This window comes from Microtus pennsylvanicus, chromosome 1 (assembly GCF_037038515.1).
Source record: "Microtus pennsylvanicus isolate mMicPen1 chromosome 1, mMicPen1.hap1, whole genome shotgun sequence".
NCBI classification, from domain to species: domain Eukaryota; kingdom Metazoa; phylum Chordata; class Mammalia; order Rodentia; family Cricetidae; genus Microtus; species Microtus pennsylvanicus.
The window spans coordinates 113,025,678-113,045,763 of NC_134579.1; the positions used below are offsets into that span (position 1 = coordinate 113,025,678).

Genomic DNA, 20,086 nt, shown 5'->3' on the forward strand with positions numbered 1-20,086 from the left:
CAAGTCTTCTGCTCCCGGCTTGATTGTCTTACTCGGAAGTCTGATTTGGCATCGCCCTCTTTCTTACCCTTCTCTGGTTGTTTTATTTTTCTCCTTGCTTCCTCCTCTGCCAGGGTACACCTTTCCCTCTAAAGTGACATCAGCACACCTGTCGGCATTTCCCCTGCTTGAGACAGGGTCTCACTATGTCCTGGAACTTACTAAGTAGGCCAGGCTGACCTTGAGCTCACAGCTGGGATTAAAGATGTGGACCACCTTTGGCATTCTAACAGGGAAAGCAAACCAAACAAATGGAAAACCACCTGTAGCTTTGTGTGGTGGTGCATGCCAGTAATCCTTGGGGAGGCAGAGACGTGAAGACCAGGAGTTCAAGGCCAGCCTGGGCTACATGAGACCTTAATTCCAAAACCAAAAAGACTGTAAGGTCCAATTGGTAAGTTCCACATCCATTTCTTTTTTTTTTTTGACGACTCCACAGATAAATCCACATCCATTTCTGTTGCTGTGATAAAATACCCTGGCAGAAAGCAACTTATGAAAGAAGAATTTATTTAGCTTGCTATTTCAAGTTACAGTAAGTCATCTTGGGGAAGTCAGGGTAGGAACTCCAGTAGTATACCACATCCAGTCAAGAGAGTAAAAGCATCGTTGCTTGCTTTTCTTAGCTAGCTTTCTTGTATTCTGGATTCCTGCTTAGGGAATGATGCTGCCCACAATGAGCTGGGTTTTCTTTCTTTCTTTTTTTTTTTTTTTTTTGGTTTTTGGTTTTTGGAGACAGGGTTTCTTTGTGGTTTTGGAGCCTGTCCTGGAACTAGCTCTTGTAGACCAGGCTGGTCTCGAACTCACAGAGATCCGCCTGCCTCTGCCTCCCAAGTGCTGGGATTAAAGGCGTGCGCCATCACCGCCCGGCTTTGGGTTTTCTGACTTAGTTAACAATACAGATAATTCCCACAGACATCCTTGTAATTTCTCACTAAAACTTCCCTGGTGATGCTAGCTTGTGTGAATTGTTAAAACCAGCAAGCACAGCAGGTAACTTAGTGCCACTTCACTGATGGTTCATTTTCTTTACTACTCTTTACCAAAAACTAAGGCTAAATTATACCTTAAGGCGGCTCAGCAATGTCCCTGGAGTTGACAAGATACCACTAAGTGCTATTGTTTGGTTCAACTTGCCATAAAAGTGGGGTTAACTAATATCAGTACTCTTTCAAACTGTTTTTATCTCAACCTTGTATTGCTTGTTCATTTTTGTGTGTGACAAGTGTGGGCACACAGGGAATCGCGTACATCAGGAAGTCAGAGGACTCTGGAGTCAGTTCTGACCTTCCACCCTTATGTGGATTTTGAGAATCAAACTCACTTGTGGGACAAGTGCTTCTGCCCAAGCCCTGGCCCTCCCGAGTGCCGAGACCGCAGTGTGCACCACCACTCCCGCCTCCAGGACATTTTCTTTAGATGCGCCAACACCGGTGCTAGGCATTACCACCATTATTCCCGAAAGCCCCCTGGTACAGCGTCAGCACCAGTCCTTTCCTCAGGGACGTGTTGACTTGCTTCCCATAGTTCTTTCAACAACTTCTTTTTTTCTAGGGTCTCCTTTGCTCTTTTCTTCCTCGCTTGCTTTTTCCTCTCAGCCTCCAGCTTTTCTTTGTGGACACGGCTGTTTTCGCCATTGTAGAAGATATCCACTTTTTCCTGGAGGATTTTCCGAGCTATCTTTCTGTTCTGATCCACTGATCGTGTTTGGTGGCACTGCAAGAGATCACGGCAGGAATGTGAAAACCATGGGTGTGGGGAGATGGGCAGGACCTCAGAAGCCCTGGTTCCTCAATCCACCCATTCCTCACAGAGGGAAAGGCCAGGAGGGCAAAGGCATGAGCCTCTTGAGTCAGCCATGTGGGTACTGGGGATCAAACCTGGGTCTTCTGGAAGAGCAGTGCTCTTAACCACTGAGCCATCTTTTTCACCCCAACAATAGCTTTAATTTAAGCAGTTTCCAAGTAATAATGGAAGCATTGACTGGAGTCTCTAGCTTGTGGTCAGGGAGCGACCCCTGTGGAAAATTCGCATGCCATTCACAACCGTGTATCCGTCTGGATAACAGCTTGCCACAACATTCGGTTTATGTGAAAGTGATGGCGGCCAGGGCCTAGCAGAGTTGAGGGGCAAAGGAAGTGCTGTGGCATGAGGGGAGATTTCCAAAAAGAAAACGAAGCTAGTGGCAAGTGCAACAAAAAATGCTTTTGGGGTTTTGTTATGAATGAGGGTTTTAATTTCTGTCTTCTTGGCCCCAGAAACTGGCCATGAAGCAGCTACTGTGAATCTGGACTCCCCTTGAAGGGCTGTGGGTGAGCAAGTTCCTTGTCTGGTCAGGCAGTAAGCACTGTTTTCAGGCCTCAGAGCTAACACACAGTGCCTGGCCCTAGTGGTGAAATACCTGCTGGTAGACTGGCTTTGCCTGGGAAAATCTGCTCTGCCTGCATGCTCTTTCAGGGCTGTGTGCGGCTCTGGGGCCCTCTAGTGATGGACACACGCACAGCAGTGGCCGTGGCTGGCTGGCGGCTCTGCTGGCCTCACTCCTATTTCAGAGGCAGTGCGGCTGCTGCACTCTGGGCTAAAAGGCACTCGGCCACTTGCTACACCTGTGGTTTGTTAGGGGCTGTGCTGCCCTTGACCAGAGACCGCCTTCTTTAAGGAAGGTTTACACTGGCAGCTGTGAAGAGCGCTTTGCCTCTGCTTCCCCTCCACCTCATCTTTTCCTAGGAAGGGCAAGTGTTGGAGATGTTTGCAAAGCAGGGCAGAGGGACATGGAGAGCTACCCTACAAACTGAGGACTGAAATAGCTAGCCAGAAGCATAGTCCATCAGTTCCATGCGCGGACCAGGGGTGGCTTTGGGGGCAGCAGGCTTAACCACAGCATCCCTTGCTGGTGACACACAGCTGAATTCAAGGACAGCGGCAGAGCTCTGGCTCCTGAGACTGGGCAGGAGGTTCATTTCCAGAGGGACAGACAGCTCAGAGTTTGGGTACATCTGCAGTGCCCTGATTATACTGGGTTGGCAGAGCATGCCAGTGCCCGAATGGGCATGCCCCTTACTGAAACCTGCTGTGGCTGCAGATAGGGACTCCTCATCTACCCGTCCCCTCCACTCTCTACCTTGACCACAATGCCGGAGGGCACATGTTTGAGCACTACACAGTTGCTGGTTTTGTTGGTGGCCTGGCCCCCTGGACCATGGCCTTTCACAAACTGTTCTTCAAGCTCACTCTCATTCAGGGGAAGCAGAGCAGGATAGTCCTTCCTGCCTGCCATCTGCACCGCAGCAGCAGCCATTCCTGGGAAGAGCAGTGCTGGCTTCTCCTGAAGCCCGAGTCCCCAGTTCCCCGAGCACATCCTGATCAGCGGTGCAGGGAAACGGAGCCAAGCCCAGGTGCTCATCGCGGACACAACCTGCAACGGAGAAAGAATGAGGCCATCTTTTCACTTTGCTCTCCAGAGGACAGCCAGGCTTCAAACACAGCTTTTTATACAGCCTCAGTGACAGCCCTTCATGCCCAGGGCATGTAGGGGACAAGCAAAGGCAGGCCTCTCAGGGCGGGAGTTGCCCAGAGTTCTAACTGTCCATGCCCTGTCAGCTAATACATGTACTATTTCCTTTCTTCCTTTCTTTTTTAAGCCTATATCATGGGGTATTCCCATCCAAGTACTGACCAGGCCTCTGACCCTGCTTAGCTTCAGAGATCAGCGCGTTCGGGGGGGGGGGGTATGGCCACAGACTACACATTTTCTTCTAACACACCAAAAATATCTTCTGAGCACCTGGAGGTGCCATCTCCTTAGGCAAGAGGTACTGAGTGTGACATTTAAAGGAGCAGAGCTGTGGTTTGCTAAAGACACTAAAGAGCACATTGAGGAAGAATTAGGACCTGAGTCAAGGGCAGTGTTTAAAAGTGAAATCTATATTTGTTTTTTTTTTTTTTTGGTTTTTCGAGACAGGGTTTCTCTGTGGCTTTGGAGCCTGTCCTGGAACTAGCTCTTGTAGACCAGGCTGGTCTCGAACTCACAGAGATCCACCTGCCTCTGCTTCCCGAGTGCTGGGATTAAAGGCGTGCGCCACCACCGCCGGGCTAGCATCAGTCTATTTTATAGCTGAGCTTAAAGTCTGACATAGTAAACCCACAACAAAACTTCACTGTCACTCAGTGCCCTAACTGCTCGCTTGTAATGCTGGCAGTTTCACGGATTTGAATGGGAACATCTGCCCTGGGATGCACTGCCAATAATGTGATCCAACTGGTCTTGTTACCAAATCAAGCAGTTTCTACTAAGGCGCCTGTTAGGCCTAAACACCACCAAGGATGTGGGACCCATGAGCTAGCCAGAGAAGACACTCAGACTACGTGGGGAGTGAGCACCCGTGTACACTCAGCCCATTCTTAACAAGTTACCCCCCCAGGAGCAGAAAAGTCTTTGCTTTTAAACAATGAAAGAGTTAAATAAAGCCAATCCTAGCACTCAGGAGGCTGAAGCAGAAGGACTGCCAGGAATTTGAGACCAACCCAGGTTATAAGACCCAGTCTAAAAATCTAAGATTTAACTAATGACTCAAGATACAGCACAACACTGGATCACTTAGCTGACAAATGAACCGGGCAGGGAATTGTAGTCACAAGGACATGGTCAACCCACAGACTTTTGAGGTTTTCAAGGGGTCAACAGTAAAAATGAGCTGCTAAGACTCCTTATGAATTTGCTTTTCTCCACACACCTCACATTTGGTAGAAAAGAGCAAAGGAGAAAGTATTCTGGGGGTGGCTCTCCTAGCGATTCTGGGGCTCGGCAGCCAGGTAATCTTATTTGAGGGCTGTGTGTCTGTTGAGGGTGTGCGGGCGCCAAGCATAGGAATGCTACGTTCACACGGCTCTCCCTGAGGCTTTCAATAGCAGCCAAAACCTGGTGACAGAGTCCTGGCAGCTGGTCTGTGACATATGGAGGAGCTAGCTTCTAAGATGACCGGACCTCCCGGACAGAAGTGCCCAGGTTGCAGTCAGTCACCTGTGACTGCTGACTCCTGCTGTGTCTCCCCAGGTGAGCACTGGGGAGGGCAGCACTGGGGAGGGCTCCTGACGAAGGCACACTGCACTTGGTGCTTTACTTTTCACTTGGTTTATTTTTTTGAGACAGGGTTTCTCTGTAGCCCTGGCTGTCCTGGAACTTGCCGTGTAGACAAGGATGGCCCGAACTCGAGAGTGCCTGCCCCAGTGCTAGATTACATGTGTGTGCCACCACTGCCTGGCTTGTTTACTTTTTTTAACTTTATTATGTAGATTTTTAAAACTTATTTTATTTAATCATCATCATTGCTATTATTGAGACAGGATCTCTATTATGTAGCTCTGGCTGTCCTGGAACTTGCTGTGTAGACCAGACTGGGCTCAAATTCCCAGAGATATGCCTGTCTCTGCCTGCTGAGTGTTGGGATTAAAGGCATGCACCACCATGCCCTTTTAAAATTTTCTGTAGTTGGTGTTTTGCCTTCATGTATGTATGTGTATCATGTACATGCCTGGTGCCACCGAGGCCAAAAGAGGGTGTTAGATCCTTTGCTACTGGAGTGAGCAGTGGTTGTGAGCCACCGTATGTGTGTGTATGCTGGGATCTGACCCCAGCTCTTAATAGCTGGGCCATCTCTCCAGCCCCTACTTAATTTTTTTGTTTGTTTTGAGGTAGGACCCGAGGCTGGACTTTCTCACTCTCCTGCATCCACCTCCTAAGTTCTGGAATTCCAGGTGTGCAACACTATTTACAGCTCCTGCTTCTTCCTTCCCTCTCTCCCTCCCTTCTGTCCATCTCTCTGTACTTTGAGGCAGATTTTCATATGCAGCTCTGGCTGGCCTGGCACTCTATAGACCTAAGACTACACATGAGTCACCATGTCCCACTTTCCTTTTGGTGTAAATGCAAGCTTTTGAGCAGCCACAAGAGTTGATAACTGCAGGGATGCTGGGTGTCTCTGAACCTCTTTTTCTGTGGGAAACGAACATGATGAACTATAACACACGGTCTTCTCAAGCCTTGCTACTGCTTGCTTTCAAGTCTATGATATGGGTCTTTTTGTGACATTCAATGTGTCCTGCCATAGTCATGGGTGATATTTAAGACAACAGTGGAAGGGGCTTCTGTGGAGAGGCATAAATCAAAATCCAGAGCAATGAAAATAGTGCTTTAAGAACTATTTTGTAGGGGAGGAGTCTGGAGAAATGGCTCAGTGTTAAGAGTGCTTATTGCGCCGGGCGGTGGTGGCGCACGCCTTTAATCTCAGCACTCAGTAGGCAGAGGCATGCGATCTCTGTGAATTCGAGGCCAACCTGGTCTACAAGAGCTAGTTCCAGGACAGGCTCCAAAAGCTACGGAGAAACCAAAAAAAAAAAAAAAGTGCTTATTGCTGTTACAGAGGACACGAGTTCAGTTCCCAGCACCCACATGGGGTAGCTCCTTCTAACTCCAGCTCCAGGGGATCCAATGTGCTCTTCTGGCCTCTGAAGCACTGCACACACACAAGCACACACACAATAATTAAATCCAAATGCAATAATCTGAGTTTGGTCCTGGGACTCTTGGTAGGAACTGACTCCTGAAAGTTAGTCTCTGACCTTCACATGAGCACCTTTCAGCACACAAATACATGTTTAAAAATACTTTTTTTTTTTGGTTTTTCGAGACAGTGTTTCTCTGTAGCTTTGGTGCCCATCCTGGAACTAGCTCTTGTAGACCAGGCTGGCCTCGAACTCCCAGAGATCCGCTTGCCTCTGCCTCCGAGTGCTGGGATTAAAGGCGTGTGCCACCACCGCCCGGCTAAAAATACTTTTTTAAAGCACGAATAAAAATACTGGTTTTGTTCAATGAGTCTGAAGTATTTTAGAATTATCCTTAAGAAAACAAGAGTGAGCCAGGTGGTGGCGCACGCCTTTAATCCCAGCGATGGGAGGCAGAGGCCGGTGGGTCTCTGTGAGTTCTGGTTTACACAGAGAAATCGGTTCAAAAAAAAAAAAAAAAGGAAATGATAAGTGACCAGGATGTGGATGTGGCGGTCCCCACCTGAAATCCCAGAACTTGGGAGGCCAGGCCAGGAGTCCTAAGACTCTGTCTCAAAAGAACAATAACCAGGGCAGGTGCAGTGGGTAAAGATGCTTGCCACCAAACCTGATGGCCTGTGTTCTCTCCAAGGAACTCGTAAGATGAGAGAACTAGCTCCCAAAACTTGTCCTCTGACCTCCAGATATGTGCTGTGGCATGCACCTCTTCCCTGACAAAATAAAATGTAATTCAAAACAAAACATCCCCAAATAAACAAGAAAATGTGACAAACCCAGACACTATAATCAGGGACAGGGCTAAGTTCATGTCCAGAATTGCCCTTTTCTTATTTCTGCTCTCAGTGTACGGAACAAATTCTGCTGTGTAGCAGAAGGCTTCAAGTCCCTGGGGAGGGCTGACCATGGAATGGGAGCCCACGGTCTCTCCCGACTGTCTCTTCCGCCAGACAGGACAGCAGTGATAACAGCGCCCTGACAAAGGACAGCAGGAAGGGTTCTTTCATCAGGGGCCATCACAGCTACCGGCCCCATCGCTGCCCTTCTGTCTTAGTTCAGAGCAGAGGGCACCCAGCTGAGTTCAACGAGGCCCTCAGTGTTCAGTGACTGAGAGCTCTGTTTAATGGCTAATTCCAGCAGCCAATCAGACAATGCTAGACACCCCAGTGACTGCTAAAAATGACAAACACACATGGCTCTGCTTCCCCAAAGCCCAGACTGGATTTCAGGTTTTGTGTCCCCACAGGGCAACCCGAAGTCTTCGGGGACAATAGAAACAGCTCAAATTCTAGCTCATTGTGACATTAGAAAAACACGAGAGAAAATGTCAAAAAGAAGTAAGGGGAGACCGGCAGCCGGCAGCTCTGCCCTAATTCCTGCTGGGAATATGGGCTTTCATGTAGGGCTGGCTCTGTACCTGACTTCCCCGGCCCTCCTTTTTCTTTGATGATGGCTTCAGCTATTCATGAGCCAATGAAGTTTGGGTTAAAGCCTCCCACTGTCTGAGTCCTGACTCGGTCAAGTGTAGAGAGAATAGACCTGCCAGACCTTCCAAAAGGGACTGAATTTGTCTGGTGGAAAATCTAGTTAAATGCTTGCTAAGCATCAGGCATGGGCCTCAAGGAGCATGAGCTGTTTGCCCATCACAGAGACATGAAGGCATGTATAAATACAATAGATGTACAGCTGAGGCTGTACCAGCCATAGGCCCCAGATCCCCACAGCGCTCCTGTCACCATTTCTGGATCACAGACATTTTCAAATCCCCCCCAAATCTGGGAGGGTACAGCTGCAGGGATGGTCTGCGACAGAGCCATCCCAGGCCAAATGAGACATGTCCACAGCCCAAATGCTGTGGATGGGAGCAGGGGAGCCTTTTTATATCTCTTGAGAAGCATGAAGACTCGGGCTGGGAGTTCAGTGGTAGAGTTTTGCTTGCTTAGCCTGGCCCTGGGTTTCATTTCCCAGCACTGCAATAACTGAGTCAAGTTGCAGATTTTTAAAACCAGTGGGACTAGTGGTCTGGCTCAGCACGGAAACCGTAAAGGAGCTTGTCACCAAGTCTGAAGACCTGTGTTCAATCCTAAAGCCCACTCTCGCAAGTTGTGTCTCTCCCTCCACCTGTGCGCGCATGCACGCACGCAATTAAAACAACCCATGAAGAGTATGTTTGTATGAGTTCAAGAAGGTTATTCTTGACTGTATTCTGTGACTGACTGCTTTGTTTAATGGTTAATTCCAGCAGACCATCCTTTCTACACTTGACCAAGTTAGGACTCGGACAGTGAGAGGCTTTAACCCAAAATTTGGTGGTCCATAATTTTGCATCTCCTGTGTTAGACTTGGGTGCTGGGATTATTATACCCAGATCAGGCAAGGGAATTTGATTTTAGTTTCAATTTAGGAAAGCCCATGGGTTTCAATCTAGAACTGCTGTATCACTGAGTTTTCCTTAGAAAGGTAAGGCAGGCACTCAGCTGGGCGGTGGTGGCGCACACCTTTAATCCCAGCACTAGGGAGGCAGAAGCAGGGGAATCTCTGTGAGTTCGAGGCCAGCCTGGTCTACAAGAGCTAGTTCCAGGACAGGCTCTAAAACTACAGCGAAATGAAACCTGTCTCAAAAAAAAAAAGTCAGGTGCTCAGAAGTCTCCCGAGCCACAGCTTCCACAGCGTGTCAGCCTTGCAGAAGCTTCATCAATACTAATCAGAGAGAACCCCTGTAGAGAGAACTCCATAGGGCATTTTAGAAGAGATGCTCTCAGGAGGTTTGGCCATTCTTCTGTATGCAACCTTGGGGCAAGCAGGGAAATTAGACTCCGTTTTTCAGAATCTCTGCTTTTTGTTATTATTATTTTGAGTCAGGGCCTCTCTATGTAAATCCCAACTGGCCTTGAATTCAAAGAACTCTGAGATCTGCCTCTGCCTCTTGAGTGCTGGGATTTAAAGATATACGCCCCATGCCCGGCAGACTGTTTTTTCTAACTAGCTCCCAGGTAAGGCCGTTACTATTGGTTCAGGGACCACTCTTTGAGTGGTATTCCGAAGGACTCTGAGCAGTACTGTCTGCATCCTGACACTTAGAATGGCAAGACTGATGAGAGGCTTGGAATCATGATGGCAGTGATAAGGATCCAGGAGTGTGATGGATCAGTGGTCCTCAACCTTCCTGATGCTGCGACCCCTTAACAAAGTTCCTCAGGTTGTGGTGACCCTCAACCATAACATCATTTTGTGGCTACATCATGAGGCTCTGGGTCTATCCCCAGCAGAGCATAGACCAGGCTTGGTGGTGCATGCTTATAATCCCCACACTAGAGAGGTGGAGACAGGAGGATCATAAATTCAGGGCAATCCTCAGTTTGACAGCAAGCTTGAAGTCAGCCTGGGATACATGACCCTGCTTTGATCTGGGAGAACAGCGGCAGTGGAGACCACTCTGGGTCTGGTCTGAATTCAACAGGTTTGTTGCTACCTAGGTCAAGAGACAACTAATGAAATATATAAAGGGACCAGTATCCCGTTTCACAATACCAACATCCTGTTCCTCTTTTTATTGTAGAGACTTTCAATGCGCAGAGAATTACGCCTCTATTCGTGGCGTCTTCCAGGAAGCTTCTATCAGCAACAGTGTGAGCACAACAGGACACTAAGACAGCACAGCTAGTGACAACCTTCTATCAAACTCCTTAAAGCCTACGCTCCATTAGTGTGTTCAGTATTTGTTTAGTATCCAATGTCTTCATCAACCCTTCACAGTATAGTAGTGAGCTGGCTCTGGACATGCAAACCTGCAATTTCAGCACCTTTGAGGCTAGCCTGGGCTACACAGACCCAACTCCTTAAAAAAAAAAGCTAAACCAAAAACGATAGTATAAAGAAAATAAATAAGGGACACTGTGGAGACTCATTGTGGAAGGTTCTGAGGTTTTACAAAAACAAAACAACAACAACAACAAAAAAAAAACCCCACAAAAACCAGGGGATCGTAGAGTTTAGGATGGTCTCAAACTTACTACAGAGACTAAGATGATCTTGAATTCTGATATTCCTACTGAGCTGGAGTACAGACAAACTGTTTTCAACTTTATTTGAGTCAGGGTCTCATTATGAATCCCTGGCTGGCCTGGAACTTGGTGTGTAGACCATGTTGGCTCCAATTTGCAGAGATCCACCTGCCTTTGTCTCTTAATCCCGAGTGCTGGGATTAAAGGCGTGCGCCACCACCGCCCAGCTGACTGTTTGTTTTTCAAGACAGGGTTTCTCTGTGTAGCCCTGGCTGTCCTGGAACTCACTCTGTAGAGCAGACTGGTCTCAAACTCACAGAGCTCTGCCTCTGTCTAAGTGTTAGGGTTAAAGGTATGTCCTATTGCTCTAGCATCCCAAATTCTGGGATTATAGGCCTATGCTATGTTACCATGAAGAATAAGTATGAACTATGTAGTTCTCATGCCTAGAGTTGTGATTTACTTACTCTACAGTCATGGTCATGTCTCCTCATGTGTAAGGGGAAGATCTTACCATGTAGGGTGAGGACAAAGCCATGTATGTTGCCGCAGACATAAAACTTTTAGTGCATGTTAGGTGGTAGCACATCACCCTCAAATTGCACAACTGGGGAGCTTTTGACTCCCAGACATTTAAGATGCGGTCTGATAGTATAATATCAGTCTGAAAAACAACTGTCTCATGGGTATTTTAAAGCTCAAAGTGAAACGGCATCCAGAAGAGTGACCTGAAAGTTGTTTTGTTTGATTTGGTCCAGTTTAAGAAGTACCTGGAGCTGGACAATGGCAGTGTATGCCTTCAATCCAGCACTTGCGAGGCAGAGGCAGGTGGAAAGCTTTGAGTTTGAGGCCAGCCTGGTCTACAGAGCAAGTCCTAGGGCAGCCAGGACTGCACAGAGAAACCCTATCTTGAAAACCAAAATAAAATAAAGTATCTGGAAACCATGAGAATACCAAAGAGCTGCTGTTTGCTCAGGTCATAATTCTGGTGTATGAGATCAGGTGCCAAGGAGATCATTATGATGCCAAAATTCCAGCCTGCCTTCTTCGCAGGTTCACACTGACACACCAAGCTGCCTTGATTGAACCAAGTCCTGGCTGAAATAACCTCAGGAAGTATGGACTATAGTAGAAAAAAAAACCCCCAAAATTTAAACACAGGGTTGGAAATGTGGGCTCTTAGAAGAATAACTGCTTAGCTATGGATTTTCAGCACCACAAAATGAATCAAAACACAAATATAAACCTGATGATTTTCCATGTTTACTAGGTAAGCTAGATTTGTTTTCATTGCTTAATTTTTGTTATGAAGGATGTCCCTCCCCAAACCATTTGCTAGAAAACGTCAGGAACACAAAGTAACACCCTCAGGTCATACCAGGAAACAGGAGAGAGAGCCAATTCTAGCACGCGAGTGGCAGGAGTTCCAGGCCAGCAAGAGAACTAACCAATGAATGAGACCTTACCAAAAAGCTTTACCTAAGGTAAGAAACATGGCATGTACAACCTTATCTGTGCCAATAAACAAAACAGTTTAGCCGGGCGGTGGTGGCGCACGCCTTTACTTCCAGCACTCAGGAGACAGAGGCAGGCGGATCTGTGAGTTCGAGGCTGGCCTGGACTACAGAGTGAGTTCCAGGACAGCCAGGGCTACACAGAGAAACCCTGTTTTGAAACAAACCAAAACCCAAAAAACCAAAACCCAAAAAACCAGTTTAATCACAATGCTAGTTCCTGAACATTTAACTTAACACATCAACAAATTAAAAACAAATTCTCTAAAAATTACCTAAAATGAATATTGAAGCTGTGTTGGTGCACACTGATTGGTCATCCCAGAATTTGTGAGCTAAAGGCAGGAAGATCAAGCGATCAAGGCTAGCCTTAGTTACATACTGAGTAGGTATACCAGAAGGTTAACTGAGGCTATAAGAGAGACCCTCTCTTAAACAGCAAAACAGAACTCAAGAAAAATACTACTTCTCAAATGATACTGGGAAGACAAAACAATCCAACAACAAAAGCCTCCCCCAAATTTACAGAGCATTTCTGGTCTGTGGCCATGACTTCTGTGTGGTTAGTAGCTAGTAGTAGCTGCCTTTGGAGCTAATATTCATTGTAGGAGGAACACAGCTTTCTCTGATGAGCTGTTTGAGAAATTCCTAATCCTCACTTACCTGAATGCAAGATTCTAGTGTCTCTAATTGTTAGTCTAATAGATTAAATCTGGACCAACTGAACTAGGTGAGAAACACGTTGAAATATGAAGTCACTGGAAACATCTGTGCACTTAAACACCTGATTTTGGTTTGGTGTGTGGTCATGATCCTGATGAGCGGATGAATCAGTGGAGATTTTGATCCCCGTACATTTTAGATCTGGCATACACCTATAGATTTGGGGTCGCTACTACTGAATTTCACTGTTGATATGTGTCTGGCAAAGCTTGAAAGCATAGCCTTTTATCCCAGCACTTGAGGGACAGAAGAGAGCACATTTCCGTGAGTTCAAGGCCAGCCTGGTCTACATAGTTCTAGGGTAGCTAGGGTTATATAGTGAAACTGTCTAAAACAATACTAATAAAAAACAAGTGGTGGGGTTTTAAGGAGGAGAGGATGAGATGTTTCTTTGTAGGTTTGCCATTTCAAGGGCAAATACAGCCGGGCGATGGTGGTGCACACCTTTAATCCCAGCACTCGGGAGGCAGAGAGAGGTAGGCGGATCTCTGTGAGTTCGAGACCAGCCTGGTCTACAGAGCTAGTTCCAGGACAGGCTCCAAAGCCACAGAGAAACCCTGTCAAGAAAAACCAAAAAAAAAAAAAAAAAAAAAAAAAAAAAGGCAAATACATCAGACAGTGCCCAAGCATTGCCTTGGCGATACTACGTGCTACTCCCAGTACTGCACTTGCTGCAAGACAGGATCCACTGCCTAAATATCAACACGTTTCTCCTTGGGCCTCCGAAGATCTACCTTCTCCAGAGCAGCTGGCACCAAGAGTCTGGAGACACACGACAAACACGACACACATGACAAATATGACAAACACGACACATGACAAACACCAAAACGACACACGACAAATATGACACGCGTGACAAAAACGACACACATGACAAAAACGACACACATGACAAATATGACCCTATACTTAGGGTAAAGAGTCCAGACAACTTAGCTCAGGAGTCAGGCCAAGTAAGTGACGCTAGTCGGAAGTAGGTCAGGAGTTCCAGCTTCAAGATCTCATCCCAGAGTCTGTGACAGTAGTAACCAGGCTAGTCGGAGCCGGGCCTTGCAGACGCTTACCTGTTTTTGTACCGGCCTCCAGCCGGAAACATTCAGCAAGAATCTAAACCACAGGGGAATCAAAGGTGAAGTCTGCGTTGTTCTCTCCCCGCCCCCCCCCCAACAGCCCCCAGGTCTGCGCACGCGTCCTACTCCTTCGGCGGCTTCCCTAGCCTGCCAGAGGCTCATCCTCATTAACTACGCATGCGAGAAACCGAGGCGTCTTCCCGCAGTTTCTAGAGAACCAATCGGCGGGGCCCTTGACCTCAAGCCCCACCCTCACGCCGCTTGCGTCGCCCTGCCCTCTTTGGCGCGAGCTGCGCGTCAGGGAACGAGGGAAGGCGCCTGTCTGCGCTGGCTCGTCCCTCTCCCGAGCAGCCAATCGTCGGTGAGCGGCCGAGCACGCGCGCGCGCGCGCGCGCACGCCTCCTGGAGTTTAACGGTCGCGTGAGGCCAATTTCTCGGGCCAGGCTAGGCAGAGGCGAGGAGGCCAGGTAAGCGGTCGCGGCTTGTGGGCAGCTGCGTGCCGCGAGGGCTGAGGACTGAGTCCTAGACGATCCCATCAGAGGGGACCCCCCTTGGGTGCGTTGACAGGCTAGGGTGAGGGACTGTGGCTACCGCAAAGCTGGCCGGAGCCCGCTGGCGTGTGCGGGTCCGCAGTTGCGGCCGCTCTTTCTAGACTCGTGCCCTTGAGTGACATCAGCGAGGCCCAATCGGAGGGCGGCCTTTGCAAGGGGCGTGGGTCGTCCCCCCCCCCCCCCCCCCCCGGTAGTGATACCCTCGCTTCCATTGGAAATGACAGTGATCACGAGCGGCTCTCCAACATGCCTGCTGTCTCGTATTCTTTCTCCTCCAGTCTTGAACCGATAGGCGCTACCCGCGACTAGTGTCTGACGTCTGCCCCTGAAACCACCTCGTACTGGTTCCTTTCAGCCTCCCCGCAGAGGAAGCCCTGTGAACTTTCAAATTGTTAATGCTACTCCGTCACTCCTGCCTCCGACTCCAAAGGGTTGTAGGGTGAGGGACAGAGCATCGTTTTTTGGTGCTGAAAGTTATATTTAGAAATGTCTGTACCTATATTCAGTTTCTATCAAGTTTATTTCAGATCCATAGCGGGTTTCCCCCTTTTCTCCTCGCCCTTCCCCGTCCCGGGAGAGGTGTCATTGAGGTTCTAGTGGTGTTTCTATCTAAATCTTGCATCCGGATTACCTCAGCGGAGGTGGATGTGGGGGAGGGCCTGTGAGAAGAGATGGAACTGTAGATCCACCTCTCTGGAGAGTTTGTGGTCATTTGAATCCACGTATTTTCGTTGCCAATTGGAAGAGGCAGCCCCTGGCTTTTTCAATACCCCATTTGTCACTGGTGATGGGCCAGACACTGGGGTGGGAAGGTGGCGGAAGTCAAATCCATTTGGTTAGATCTGTACCTGTCCTGGAGGCAATGCTTCTTTAACTTCAATGAACTGATTGTGTTCTTTAAGCCCTGGAAAGTGAGAGTTGGGTGGCACAGGAATGTGAGAAAGTTCTTCCGATGCAGTCTCTAAACTTCTCATTTTATAAGCAGCATGGTTTTTTGTTTTGTTTTGGTTTTTGTTGTTGTTCCCCCTCATCTTTCATCTCTTTGAAATCAGTGGATTCTGGAAAGATGATGCATATGGCTGGGCTTATGACAGCAAGTTTAAATCTATATATCCAGATTTAGTAAAATTTTAGTTAACTTGTTCAGAGTACAAAGTATTGAGAATTGTACATCCAGCCATTTTTAACAGTTAAATAGCTCTTAAACGCAAACATAAGACTAAATAGTTAAGTCCTGTTAGTGGCTACATAAGTTAACAAACCTTCTGCAGTGTAGGACTTACTAAATAAGTGAACCAGGCTGAAAGTATTCCATTTATTATGTAATAGAGTGCACCTAGAACCTTGATTATTAAGCACAAAATTCTGAAATATTGCCTGTAGGGGATAATGTGATTCTTACAAATTACCTTAAAAAGACATATGGTCCCTATACATAAACTGCATCCTGCTGAAAGTATGTGATTTAGGGGTTTTAGAAGAAGAAATGCTAACTCCAGAACTTTCCATCACCCTGAGGTGAAAAGCGAGTGCACTGCAGTGGCCTCCTTTCTCCCGTCCTCCTCGGGGCTTCATAGTCTGCTTTGCCCTGTGGGTTTGTCAGTGCTAGATTCTTCATATAAATGAAGTCATAGAGTAGTATTTTTTTTTTTCTTCCTGAGACAGGGTTTCTCTGGGTAGCTTTGGAGCCTGTCCTGGAACTCTCTATGTAGACCAGGCTGGCTTCAAATTCACAGAGATCCTCCTGCCCCTGCCTCCCAAGTGCTGGGACTAAAGGTGTGCCCCACCACTGCCCGGCCTGGCTGCTGTTCTTTATGTAGATGAATTTTCTTTTTTTTTTAAATTTATTTATTTATTAAAGATTTCTGTCTCTTCCCCGCCACCGCCTCCCATTTCCCTCCCTCTTCCCCAATTAAGTCCCCCCCCCCTCAGCCCGAAAAGCAATCAGGGTTCCCTGTCCTGTGGGAAGTCCAAGGAACCCCCACCTCCATCCAGGTCTAGTAAGTTGAGCATCCAAACTGCCTAGGCTCCCACAAAGCCAGTGCGTGCAGTAGGATCAGAAACCCATTGCCATTGTTCTTGAGTTCTCAGTAGTCCTCATTGTCCGTGTAGATGAATTTTCAAGGTCTGCAAAGCCATGAGAAGATAGTGGGTAAATTGTACATTTAATGGCTTTTTCCGTAGTTTTCCCTGTTCATCTTCAGATTCCTTGGAAGCGTAGCGGACTTCACAGCTCTGAATGTCAGCTGCTGAGGATGCCGGTAGACGATGAGGCAGTTGAAGAGGAGCCAGAAGCAGCCTCCTCCTTCAGGAGAAACAAGAGTGCTTCCAGATGACAGAGCTTAACAATTTCCGTGCGATATGGAGGATTTTGATTTGGCGGAAACTTTACAAAAATCTTCACCTTCTGCAGACTCTGATATCAAAAGTACTCCCCATTCTCTCGGATTGAGCTTGTGTGCTAATAGGTAAGAATTGTTAGATACTATTTCTTTTTTTTTAAGATAGGATTTCTCTGTGTTTGTTCTGGAACTCTCTGTAGACCAGACTGGCTTTGAACTCAGAGGTCCACCTGTCTCTGTCCCCCTAGTGCTGGGAATGTGTGCCACCACCACCAGGTGGTTGGATACTATTTTCGTGTGTTAATAAACCAAAATAACTTTATTTGCAGAACTGACCAGTTGATCTAATCAGTGTCATTGTTGCCTTAAAGAACAAACAACCCATCTCTGATTAGGAACTGTTTAGGGACAGTCCTGGAACTCTCACTGTAGACCAGGCTGACCTTGAACTGAGAGATCCATCATTATGCTTTTTTTTATTTTGTAACTTACAAGCATATCTTTAAAGGTTTTGAGGTAAGACCTCTTATAGCCAAGGCTAACCTGACTCATAATGTACTCAGAGATAATCTTGATCTTTTGATTCTCTATATCCTGATAATTGCCTAGTTATTTTTCCTTTTTTTTTTTAACCTTTTTAATTTTTTTAAAGAGACAGTCTCATTGTGTAGCTCAGGCTGGCCTTAAACTCTAGGAAGTCCTCCTGTCTTAGCCTTCCTAGTACTGGGGTTACAAATGTGAGCTACTGGGCTGAAGAGATAGCTCAGCGGTTAAGAGCATAGGCTGCTCTTCCAGAGGTCCTGAGTTCAATTCCCAGCAACCACATGGTGGCTCACAACCATCTGTAATGATATCTGGTGTCCTCTTCTGACGTGCAGATTAACATGCAGGCAAAACACTGTATAAATAATAAATGTTTAGAAAAATAAATAAAATTAAAAAAAACCCCACAAATGTGAGCTACGATACCTGGGTTATTTCTACATTCTAAATTAATAGTATAGATAATATTTTATATTGTAGAAATATCACACCAATCTGGGAAACAGTAATTAAACTGTTTAGAACGTATTAGAACTGGACAGTGGTGGCGCACGCTTTTAATTTCAGTACTCGGGAGGCAGAGGCAGAGGCAGGTGGATCTCTGTGAATTCCAGGACAGCCTGGTCCACAGAGCTGGTTCCAGGATAGCTAAGCCTACCAAAAAAAAACCCCAAAAAACCTCAAAAAACAAAAAACAGACTGAGTTGACAAAAAGCCAATAAAATTCTTTATGTATTTAGTTATTGATTCAATTATTTAGGGTCTCTCTGTCCCTGGCTGCCCTGAAGCTCATTTATATAGTCCAGGTTGGCTGGAACCTGTAGCAGTCTCTTGACTCTACCTCTCAAGCTGGGGAGTATGGCTTTGTGAAGACACACACACACATTTGGGTGCTCCTCCTTCCCTCCCTCCTTCCTTTCTCTTTTTTGATACAGGGCCTCTCTATATAACCATAGCTCTCGTGGAACTCACTATTTTGCCAGGCTGGCCTCTAACTCATAGAGATCCATCTACCTCTGCCTGTAGAGTTCTGGGATTAAAGACGTGTACCACCATATTTGGCAAAGGGTCAGATAGCTTTAAATATAAAGATTTTGATGAATTTGTGTATTATAAATTAACTACCTTAAAAACTGTTCATTCTTGGCCGGGCGGTGGTGGCACATGCCTTTAATCCCAGCACTCGGGAGGCAGAGGCAGGAGGATCTCTGTGAGTTTGAGGCCAGCCTGGTCTACAAGAACTAGTTCCAGGACGGGAACCAAAAGCTACGGAGAAACCCTGACTCGAAAAATCCAAAAACAACAACAACAACAACAAAACAACAAAAACCTGTTCATTCTCTCCCTTCCTTGTGAGGAGTTTGAAGCAGTAATATCCCACGGGTAAGGTAGTATGAGAGAAAGATGTAAAGGCCCGAGACATGTCTGCTGCAGTTGCTCCACCTTGAAGCCGAACGCTGGCCACATTTACCTCCTGCCTCATTTGGTGGCCCCTCTGAAATCTACTTCTAGAAGAAATTCCATTTAGTACTTTAATTGCCTGTCGAACCTAAATATACTTGTCATGAAATTGATGTCATTGAATTTGTATCTCCTTTCTCTGTGACTGACACTTAAATCCACCATGTTGAAACTAGATTATTGCAACTCTGTAAAGCTCTTATGTACAACATATATTTTAAAGAGTTTATTGTGGTCTTGCTCTTCAATTTTTTTTCTGCTTCTAACTTTATTATTTTATTATTTTCATTTTGGTTAGTGTATGTGTGTGTGCACGCATACGTGCGTGCGTGCGTGCGTGTGCGCGAAACAAAACAGATCTACATAGTAAGTAAATAAAATTGCTCAGGGACTGGGAATGTAATTCCACTGGTTGAATACTTATTTGACATGCAGGAAGCCCTGGGTTCTGTTCCTAGCACAGCAGAAATCAGGAATCATGCCTGTAATTCCTACACTTGGGAAGAAAAGGTAGGAAGAATAGCAGTTCAAGCTCATCTTCTCCTATGTAGTGAGTTTGAGGCCATCCTTACATACATGTGGCTGAAAATAATAACAGTAAATTGGAGGAAAGATGGCTTAGTGGCTAAGAGCACAGACTACTCTTCCAAAGGACCCAGGCCTAATTCCCAGCACCCACTTGACAGCTCACAATTGTTTGTGGCTCTAGTTACAGGGGATCCAGCACTCTCACAGATACATATATGCAGGCAAAACACCAAAGCACATAGGATAAAAATAAATCATTGAAAAAAGAAAACATTTGGCCGGGCAGTGGTGGCGCTCACCTTCCATCCCAGCACTCGGGAGGCAGAGGCAGGCAGATTTTTTTGAGTTCGAGGCTAACCTAGTCTACAATAGCTAGTTCCAGGACAGGCTCCAAAGCAACAGAGATGCTGTCTCAAAAAACAACAAACAACAACAACAACATAAAAACCAAACAAAAAACAAAACAAAAAAACCAATGAAAATGCCCTTTTAACTACAAAACAGATCTGATGTTCTGAATTGTATTTGGGGTGTTTATGAACAAATCTGAAGTCATCCCCCATTTGGAAGTCTTAGTGTTCCATTACACACCGTACAGGCTCAATAAATCCTATCTATTGACTGCTAATTGGGTTGGCAGAGCTTTCATTCACAGGCAGTTCAGTGATAAGCACGAGCTTATCACATGGAATCTGAGGATCTGGTTAAGGGATTGACTGTTCTGGCAGCAGAGAGAGACTGCTTAGCGGA

The 20,086-nt window shown here is 46.5% G+C and overlaps 2 protein-coding genes across 9 annotated transcripts in view; one reads left to right on the plus strand and one right to left on the minus strand.

Annotated features, from left to right (window-relative positions):
- Window positions 1-532: 532 nt before the first annotated feature.
- Window positions 533-14,078, minus strand: Mtrfr (mitochondrial translation release factor in rescue). The gene is made up of 3 exons (XM_075978953.1): window positions 13,906-14,078; window positions 3,161-3,454; window positions 533-1,755 (listed from the first exon to the last, which is right to left on the minus strand). Exons 1-3 carry the CDS (start codon window positions 14,071-14,073, stop codon window positions 1,492-1,494), a joined length of 726 nt encoding a protein of 241 aa, XP_075835068.1. The 5' UTR covers window positions 14,074-14,078; the 3' UTR covers window positions 533-1,491.
- A 193-nt stretch (window positions 14,079-14,271) lies between these two features.
- Window positions 14,272-20,086, plus strand: part of Mphosph9 (M-phase phosphoprotein 9) — a 69,154-nt gene continuing 63,339 nt past the window's right edge. For 2 of the 8 annotated variants that reach the window (XM_075978970.1, XM_075979004.1), the window contains exons 1-2: window positions 14,272-14,378; window positions 16,647-16,930. In XM_075978970.1, the coding sequence (XP_075835085.1) occupies window positions 16,824-16,930 (107 nt within the window). In that variant the 5' untranslated portion in view covers window positions 14,272-14,378; window positions 16,647-16,823. The remainder of the gene's footprint in view (window positions 14,379-16,646; window positions 16,931-20,086) is intronic. The other 6 variants (XM_075979006.1, XM_075978984.1, XM_075978991.1 and 3 more) reach the window with 5 other exon arrangements.

Coding starts and splice junctions, on each gene's coding strand:
- Mtrfr (XM_075978953.1), bottom strand. CDS start 14,073: ATGAGCCTCTGGCAGGCTAGGGAAGCCGCCGAAGGAGTAGGACGCGTG. Junction 3,455..13,905: donor GGAGGCCGGTACAAAAACAG/GTAAGCGTCTGC, acceptor TCTCCGTTGCAG/GTTGTGTCCGCGATGAGCAC. Junction 1,756..3,160: donor CCTCCGGCATTGTGGTCAAG/GTAGAGAGTGGA, acceptor GATCTCTTGCAG/TGCCACCAAACACGATCAGT.